The 9,999-nt window shown below is 48.8% G+C and overlaps 1 protein-coding gene across 1 annotated transcript; it reads right to left on the bottom strand.

Moving 5' to 3' along the window:
• Positions 1-253: 253 nt before the first annotated feature.
• On the bottom strand, positions 254-9,146 carry LOC129703074 (lysozyme C-like). Its single transcript, XM_055645267.1, has 3 exons — positions 8,887-9,146; positions 6,428-6,506; positions 254-3,436 (listed from the first exon to the last, which is right to left on the bottom strand). The coding sequence occupies exons 1-3, from the start codon at positions 8,978-8,980 to the stop codon at positions 3,370-3,372; spliced, it is 240 nt and encodes a 79-aa protein (XP_055501242.1). The 5' UTR covers positions 8,981-9,146; the 3' UTR covers positions 254-3,369.
• Between the last annotated feature and the right edge of the window lie 853 nt (positions 9,147-9,999).

Raw genomic sequence — 9,999 nt, 5'->3', positions numbered from 1 at the left:
TAAAGATAGTGGAGTCAGGGGATATGGGGAGAAGGCAGGAACGGGGTACTGATTGGGGATGATCAGCCATGATCGCATTGAATGGCGGTGCTAGCTCGAAGGGCCGAATGGCCTCTACTCCTGCACCTATTGTCTACATACACTAGGGACAGGTTTTACATTTACTGTAGGCCAAGTCAATTAACCTACAAACCTGCATGTCTTTGGAGTGTGAGAGGAAACTGGAGCACCCGGAGAAAACCCACGCAGGTCACGGGGAAACTCCGCACAGACAGCACCCGTGGTCAGAATCAAACCCGGGTCTCTGGCGCTGTGAGGCAGCAGCTCTACCCGCTGCACCACCGTGACGGCCAAATCTCCAAAAGATTCTCAATCTAGAATCAAGGAGAGGGTTGGCTGGAATACACTTTAGGAAGGAACTACAGATGCTGGTTTAAACTGAAGATAGACACAAAATGCTGGAGTAACTCAGCGGGACAGGCAGCGTCTCTGGAGAGAAGGAATGGGCGACGTTTTGGATTGAGAGACACTTTAGTTTAGATGCTGAACTACAGATGCTGCCTGACCCACTGAGTTATGGTGCAGCAGCATCTATGGAGCTAAGGAAATAGGCAACGTTTCGGGCCGAAATCCTTCTGGAAATAGGCAACGTTTCGGGCCGAAACCCTTATGGGTTTCGGCCCAAAACGTTGCCTATTTCCTTAGCGCCATAGATGCTGCCTGACCCGCTGAGTTCCTCCAGCACTCTGTGAAACGTCACCTATCCATGTTCTCCACAGATGCTGCCTGACCCGCTGAGTTACTCCAGCACTCTGTGAAACGTCACCTATCCATGTTCTCCACAGATGCTGCCTGACCCACTGAGTTATGGTGCAGCAGCATCTATGGAGCTAAGGAAATAGGCAACATTTCAGGCCGAAATCCTTCTGGAAATAGGCAACGTTTCAGAGATCAGTTTATTATTGTCACGTGTACCGAGGTACAGTGAAGAGCTTTTTTGTTGCGTGCTAACCAGTCAGTGGAAAGACAATACGTGACTACAATCGAGCCGTCCACAGTGTACAGATACAAGATGAGGTTAATAATGAAGTACAAGATAAAGTCCAGTAGGATGAGAAAGCAGGAGAATGGGGTTAGGAGAGAGAGACAGATCAGCTGGCGGAGTGGCGGAGTAGCCTTGATGGGCCGAATGGCCTACTTCTACTGTACACAAAAGTGCTGGAGAAACTCAGCGGGTGCAGCAGCATCTATGGAGCGAAGGAAATAGGCGACGTTTCGGGCCGAAACCCTTCTTCAGACTGAAGACTTACTTCTACTATCCCTTATGACCTCATGACTCTTCCATTACAATGCCACAATGGGTTTTTTTTAGTCTATTTATTAATTCATACCAAATCGAATATGAAACAATCTGGAAAAAGAAACTGATTGTAAAACAGTTACAACAGCAGCTACAAACACATTGCAGTTGGTTATTTTTAAAATTAGTTTTTATATTACAAAATAAATCAAGATTACAAGGTAACTCCCAAGGTTACTCCTCGCTGTGTCTCTAACGGACTCTGGGCGTCCCGTACAGGGAGGTTTAGGCTGCGTGTGGACCCCACCTGATAGACATGTATAACATTATTCGGGCCTCAGATAGGGTGGACAGTCAGAACCTTTTTCTCAGGGTGGAAATGTCCAGCACATTTGTTGGGCGTAGCATGACGGTGAGAGGGGCCAAGTGTAAAGGAGATGCGCGGGTATGTTTTATTTTACACAGAGGGTGGTAGGTACGTGCTGCCAGGGGTGGTGGTGGTGGTGGAGGCAGATACCATAGTGGTGTTTGATACAATATTAGACAGGCACATGGATATACAGGGGATATGGGCCACGTGCAGGCAGATAAGAGTTGATCTTGGCATTGTGTTCAGCACGGACAATGTGGGCCGAAGGGCCTGTTCCTGTGCTGTACTGTTCTATGTTCCATGTGTTATGTCTGTGGAACTGCTGCTGGTGCTACAATGCTGAGATCTATACTCTGCACTCTGTATCTTCCCCTTTGAACTCTACTGAACGTTTTTCCTTCCATTATTTATTATGTCAAAGAATATGCGTGTTATGATTGTGTTTATAATTTGTTTGGTTGTTTTGTTGTTTGTCTTTTGCACAAAAGTCCGCGAGCATTGCCACTTTCATTTCACTGCACATCTCATATGTGTATGTGACAAATAAACTTGACTTGACTTGACTTTGCTCCACCTATTGTACTGGAATTTGACTTAATTGTATTTCTGCATAGTATTATCTTTTCACTGTACCTCGCTGCACGGAACATAAATAACTAAACCTAAACCCATGTCATGCATCCTATTACCACTCTCCCTCCAAGCAAAGGCGCCCATCATCCTACCCAAGGGGGGGCTGCACGATGGCACAGCGGTAGAGTTACTACTTAAAAGCCCTCGAGACATGAGTTCGATCCCGACCATGGGTGCTGTCTGCACATGGTTTGCACATTCTCCCTGTGCCCGCGTGGGATTTAGACAATAGGCAATAGATGCAGGAGTAGGCCATTCGGCCCATCGAGCCAGCACCACCATTCAATGTGATCATGGCTGATCATCCACAATCAGTACCCCGTTCCTGCCTTCTCCCCTTCTCCCCTGACTCCGCTATCTTTAAGAGCCCTATCTAGCTCTCTCTTGAAAGTATCCAGAGAACCGGCCTCCACCGCCCTCTGAGGCAGAGAATTCCACAGACTCACCACTCTCTCTGTGAGAAAAAGTGTTTCAAAGAAGTGCGGGTTTGTCGGCTAATCGGCCCTCTGTAAATCGCCCCCTAGTGTGTAGGGGGCATGGAGAGAAGGCAGGTACAGGATACTGAGTTGGATGATCAGCCATGATTATATTGAATGACGGTGCTGGCTCGAAGGGCCGAATGGCCTCTACTCCTGCACCTATTTTCCATGTTTCTTTGAGAAAGTGGGATAGCATGGAACTAGTGTGAACGAGTCGACGCGGACTCGGTGGGGCCGAAGGGCCTGTTTTATGCTGTAAGTCGGAACCAAACTAAACCAAACTAAACTACAAGGTGATGAATGAAACTTATTTTGTTGCAAATGTTGCCTCGGCAAGGCCAGCAGCATCACCAAGGTCCAGTCTCACTCACCCCGGCCACTCCCTCTTCTCCCCTCTCCCATTAGGGATAAGTTGTACCTCTAAACTAAACTAAACTCTAAGATGGACAGCTCGTGTGTCTGGTTAAGGGCAGGTTAATGGGAAGACAAGCTCTCTCATCCCTTGAAGAGGCAACATTAGTGTAAAGTTAACTCAAACAATCAGAATGCAGCACAGAAGTGCGTCGCTCCCATCGACAGCAGCAACTCTATAGGTTGCAGCCGGCTACAAACTCATCCATGTCTTTTCCCTTGCAGCGACTGCTCCAGGCTACCCTGTAATAGACAGAGGCGTCAGTCAGCGTGGGAAGATGCAACCATGAAGGTGGTTGGGCACGGCACAGCAGGGTGGCGCAGCGGTAGCACCAGAGACCCGGGTTCGACCCCAACCATGTCTGTACGGAGTCAGCACGTTCTCCCCGTGACCCGCGTGGGTTTCCTCCCCGAACTTCCCACCCTCTAAAGACGTGCAGGTTTGTAGGATAATTAGCTTGGAGTACGTGTAAATTGGCCCTAGTGTGTGTAGCATAGTGTTAGTGTGCGGGGGTCGCTGGTCGGCACGGACCCGGTGGGCCGAAGGGCCAGTTTCCGTGCTGTAGCTCTAAGGTAAACAAGACCAAACCCTTGAGTAAAGAGGGCCATACGGGTAGACGGACGACGGTTCAACAGAGGCATCGGCTGCAATGGGCCTTTGTGGCACCAACATTGTACCTTGTGCATGTCGACTGGGCTGCTCTGTACTGACCAGGGAATTGTGCTTCTGTACTGGGATAGTTTCACGGAACTAGATGTAGAATGTATTTCACTGTACCCGGTACACAGGACAGTAAAAAAAACATTGACCCTTGACCCTTGACCATTGAACCAGCGATCATTGACCTTTGAACCATTGACCATTGGGCATAGCACACGGTACTGGAGAAACTCAGCGGGTCATTCAGCGTCTGTGGAGGGAATGGACAGGCAACGTTTTGGGTTGGGTGCCTTGGAGACATAGAACCATAGAAACATAGAAATTAGGTGCAGGAGTAGGCCATTCGGCCCTTCGAGCCTGCACCGTCATTCAATATGATCATGGCTGATCATCCAACTCAGTATCCCGTACATGTCTTCTCTCCATACCCTCTGATCCCCTTAGCCACAAGGGCCACATCTAACTCCCTCTTAAATATAGCCAATGAGCTGGCCTTGACTACCCTCTGTGGCAGAGAGTTCCAGAGATTCACCACTCTCTGTGTGAAAAAAGTTCTTCTCATCTCGGTTTTAAAGGATTTCCCCCTTATCCTTAAGCTGTGACCCCTTGTCCTGGACTTCCCCAACATCGGGAGCAATCTTCCTGCATCTAGCCTGTCCAACCCCTTAAGAATTTTGTAAGTTTCTATAAGATCCCCTCTCAATCTCCTAAATTCTAGAGAGTATAAACCAAGTCTATCCAATCTTTCTTCATAAGACAGTCCTGACATCCCAGGAATCAGTCTGGTGAACCTTCTCTGTACTCCCTCTATGGCAATAATGTCCTTCCTCAGATTTGGAGACCAAAACTGTACGCAATACTCCAGGTGTGGTCTCACCAAGACCCTGTACAACTGCAGTAGAACCTCCCTGCTCCTAGACTCAAATCCTGGACTATCTTTAGTTTAGTTTAGTTTAGTTTAGTTTATTGTCACGTGTACCAAGGTACAGTATGGCTGATTGTATATTGCAGATAGTACGAGGGTCTCTAATGAATTAGATAGCAGCTCAGGACTGCTCTCTAATTGTGGGTGGCATGGCTTTACACAGTGAATCAATGAATTATAGCAGATCCACTTATGGGACCAGCCTGGTCTCGGCACCATCAAGGGCCACACAGCACGGAAACTGGCCCTTCGGCCCAACCTGCCCATGCCGACCAACATACTCCATCTATACTAGTCCTACCTACCTGCATTTGGCCCATCTACCTCTAAACCTTTCCAATCCATCTACCTGTCCAAATGTGGCCATTTACGGCCATTTAAAACTGCGATGAGAAAACAAATGTCACCCAGAGAATAATGAATTTGTGCAATCCTCTGCCGCAGAAGGCAGTACAGGTCAATTGACTGGATGAATTTAAAAGATGGTTAGATTTAGCTCTTGGGGCTAACAGAATCAAGGGATATGGGGAGAAGGCAGGAACGGGGTACTGATTGTGGATGATCAGCCATGATCACATTGAATGGCTCGAAGGACCAAATGGCCTCCTCCTGCACCTATTTTCTATGTTTCTATACATATTGTTATGGTTCCTGACTCTACCTCCTCTGGCAGCTGATTCCATAAACCTACCACCCTCTGTGTGAAAAGGTTCCTATTAAAACATTCTGCCCTCACCTTAAACCTATGTCCCCTGGTTCTTGAGATGCAGACATTGAATTATATTAAAAAATATATTTTGTTTTTGGTCATGCCAACTATAAATATAGACTTTGTAAAAGGAACTGCAGGTGCTGGTTTATACAAAAAACAGGCACAGAGTGCTGGAGTAACTCTGCTGGCCGGGCAGCATCTCTAGAGTAAAAGGATGAGTGACGTTTCAGTTCGAGTTGGGGTCTGAGGAAGGGTCCCGAGTCGACCCCAAACGTCACCTATCCATGTTCTCCACAGATGCTGCCTGACCCGCTGAGTTATGGTGCAGCAGCATCTATGGAGCTAAGGAAATAGGCAACGTTTCGGGCCGAAATCCTTCTGGAAATAGGCAACGTTTCGGGCCGAAACCCGGAAGGGTTTCGGCCCAAAACGTTGCCTATTTCCTTAGCTCCATAGATGCTGCCTGACCCGCTGAGTTACTCCAGCAGTCTGTGAAACATCACCTAGCCATGCTCTCCACAGATGCTACCTGACCCGCTGAGTTACTCCAGCACTCTGTGAAACGTCACCTATCCGTGCTCTCCACAGATGCTGCCTGACCCGCTGAGTTACTCCAGCACTCTGTGAAACGTCACCTATCCATGTTCTCCACAGATGCTGCCTGACCCGCTGAGTTACTCCAGCACTCTGTGAAACGTCACCTATCCATGTTCTCCACAGATGCTGCCTGACCCGCTGAGTTACTCCAGCACTCTGTGAAACGTCACCTATCCATGTTCTCCACAGATGCTGCCTGACCCGCTGAGTTACTCCAGCACTCTGAAACGTCACCTATCCATGTTCTCCACAGATGCTGCCTGACCCGCTGAGTTACTCCAGCACTCTGTGTCTATGCTAAAACGACACTTCATCAGGGAGTACCAGTGTTGGCTTTACCAAGCTATCATTCCGGGATGCAGCGTGACGATAGACTTTGCGCACTTGATGTCATCGGTTAGATCATCGTCCAGAAAGTCTGAAAAAGGAGAGATATATTTTACGATAAATGGAATGAGAATGGGTGGCACGGTGGCGCAGCGGTAGAGCTCATGCCTTGCAGTGCCAGAGACACGGGTTCGATCCTGACTACGGGTGCTGTCTGTATGTGCTCCCTCAAACCGCGTGGGTTTTCTCCGGGCGCTCCGGTTTCCTCCCCACACTCCAAAGACATTACAGGCTTGTAGGCAAATTGGCTTGGTAATATTGTAAATTGTCCCCAGTGTGTGTAGGATAGTGTTAGTGTGCGGGGATCGCCGGTCAGTGCGGACTCGATGGGCAGAAGGGCCTGTTTCTGTAACTCAGTGGGTCAGGCAGCATCTGTGGAGAACATGGATAGGTGACGTTTCACAGAGTGCTGGAGTAACTCAGCGGGTCAGGCAGCATCTATGGAGCTAAGGAAATAGGCAACGTTTCTGGTCGAAACCCTTCCGGGTTTCGGCCCGAAACGTTGCCTATTTCCAGAAGGGTTTCGGCCCGAAACATTGCCTATTTCCTTAGCTCCATAGATGCTGCTGCACCATAACTCAGCGGGTCGGGCAGCATCTGTGGAGAACATGGATAGGTGACGTTTCACAGAGTGCCGGAGTAACTCAGCGGGTCAGGCAGCATCTGTGGAGAACATGGATAGGTGACGTTTCGGGTAACCATATAACCATATAACAATTACAGCACGGAAACAGGCCATCTCGGCCCTACAAGTCCGTGCCGAACAAATTTTTTTTTTCCCCTTAGTCCCACGTGCCTGCACTCATACCATAACCCTCCATTCCCTTCTCATCCATATGCCTATCCAATTTATTTTTAAATGATACCAATGAACCTGCCTCCACCACTTCCACTGGAAGCTCATTCCACACCGCTACCACTCTCTGAGTAAAGAAGTTCCCCCTCATATTACCCCTAAACTTCTGTCCCTTAATTCTCAAGTCATGTCCTCTTGTTTGAATCTTCCCTATTCTCAAAGGGAAAAGCTTGTCCACATCAACTCTGTAAATGGTTTCCGTCATCTGAAGAAGGTCCGAGCTGGCCCGCTGAGTTACTCCAGCACTCTGTGTGTATCTTTGGTATAAACCAGCATCTGCAGTTCTTTGTTTCTATATCCTGTAGCTAACATGGGAACAGCAGCTTCCCACAAACAACACTCAGATAGGTGATGGTTTTGCCTGTTTCGATCACCCGTTCGCGAGTTCTATCCGACACACTAGGGTCAATGTAAGAAGCCAATTAACCTACAACAAGGTGGCGCAGCGGTAGAGTTGCTGCCTTTTGCCCCTGTCCCACTTAGGAAACCTGAACGGAAACCTCTGGAGACTTTGCGCCCCGCCCAAGGTTTCCGTGCGGTTCCCGGAGGTTCCCTGCTTCCACTACCTGCAACCTCCGGCAACCACCTGCAACCTCCGGGGACCACACGTAAACCCTGGGTGGGGCATAAAGATTTCCGTTCCAGAGGTTTCCGTTCAGGTTTCCTAAGTGGGACAGAGGCATTACAGCGCTTGCAGCGCCGGAGACCCAGGTTCGATCCCGACTACGGGTGCTGTCTGTACAGAGTTTGCACGTTCTCCCCGTGACCTGCGAGATCTTCGGTTTCCTCCCACACTCCAAGGACGTGCAGGTTTGTAGGTTAATTGGCTTAGTATAAATGTAAACATTGTCCCTAGTGTGTGTGTGTGTGTGTGTGTGATAGTGTTAATGTGCAGGGGATTGATGGTCGGCGCGGACCCGGTGGCCAAAGGGCCTGTTTCGGCACAGTATCTCTAAACTAAACTAAACTTAAGGATAAGGGGGAAATCCTTTAAAACCGAGATGAGAAGAACTTTTTTCACACAGAGAGTGGTGAATCTGTGGAATTCTCTGCCGCAGAGGGTAGTTGAGGCCACAGTTCATTGGCTATATTTAAGAGGGAGTTAGATGTGGCCCTTGTGGCCAAGGGGATCAGAGGGTATGGAGAGAAGGCAGGTACGGGATACTGAGTTGGATGATCAGCCATGATCATATTGAATGGCGGTGCTGGCTCGAAGGGCCGAATGGCCTCTACTCATGCACCTAATTTCTATGTTTCTATGTAAACTAATCCCGCAGTTGGGATCGAACCTGGGTCTCTGGCGCCGTAAGATAGCAACTCTCCCATAAACTAAAGGAAACTATATACAGATCGATAACCATATAACCATATAACAATTACAGCACGGAAACAGGCCATCTCGACCCTTCTAGTCCGTGCCAAACACATAATCTCCCCTGGTCCCATATACCTGCGCTCAGACCATAACCCTCCATTCCCTTCCCATCCATATAACTATCAAGATACTAAAGCGAAGTCCAACCAGCCGTGACTGCGGCTGAATAACGGGACCTACCTCCGCAGGACATGCCACAGTTGCGTTTGGTGACAGGAGTTTCCGAATCCAAGCACCACCAGAAGCTGTTGATCTGGAAGATGCCACAGTCCATGGACAGAGCCGTTCCCTTGTTCCAGTTGATGTTGATGGCTTGGGAGTTGTAGGTGCTCTCGTAGAACGCCGTACACACCCCTCGTCCATCGCAACGGAGAAACGGTCCAAAATTAGAAACATAGAAACAGAGAGACAATAGCTGCAGGAGTAAAGGCCATTCGGCCCTTCACTCCAGCACCGCTGTTCAATATGATCATGGCTGATCATCCACAATCAGTACCCCGTGCCTGCCTTCTTCCTTGATTCCACTAGCACCTAGAGTGCTGGAGTAACTCAGCGGGTCAGGCAGCATCTGTGGAGAACATGGATAGGTGACGTTTCACAGAGTGCCGGAGTAACTCAGCGGGTCAGGCAGCACATCTGTGGAGAACATGGATAGGTGACGTTTCACAGAGTGCCGGAGTAACTCAGCGGGTCAGGCAGCATCTATGGAGCTAAGGAAATAGGCAACGTTTCGGGCCGAAACCCTTCCGGGTTTCGGCCCGAAACTTTGCCTATTTCCAGAAGGATTTCGGCCCGAAATGTTGCCTATTTCCTTAGCTTTCCTTTCCTTAGCAGGTCAGGCAGCATCACTGGAGCGAAGGAATGGGAGACATTTCGGGTCTGATTGAAACATATAAGATTATTCAGGGTTTGGACACGGAAGAAGCAGGAATCATGTTCCCGATGTTGGGGGAGTCCAGAACCAGGGGCCACACATTAAGAATAAGGGGTAAGCCATTTAGAATGGAGACAAGGAAACACTTTTTCTCACAGAGAGTGGTGAGTCTGTGGAATTCTCTACCTCAGAGGGCGGTGGAGGCAGGTTCTCTGGATACTTTCAAGAGAGAGCTAGATAGGGCTCTTAAAGATAGCGGAGTCAGGGGATATGGGGAGAAGGCAGGAACAGGGTACTGATTGAGGATGATCAGCCATGATCACATTAAATGGCGGTGCTGGCTCGAAGGGCCGAATGGCCTACACCTGCACCTATTGTCTATTGGATCAAGATCTAAGGGCAGATGCTTAGCTTGATCT

The sequence above is a fragment of the Leucoraja erinacea genome, chromosome 13 (genome assembly GCF_028641065.1).
Source record: "Leucoraja erinacea ecotype New England chromosome 13, Leri_hhj_1, whole genome shotgun sequence".
Lineage (NCBI taxonomy): Eukaryota > Metazoa > Chordata > Chondrichthyes > Rajiformes > Rajidae > Leucoraja > Leucoraja erinaceus.
This window is presented reverse-complemented; position numbering and strand designations above follow the sequence as displayed.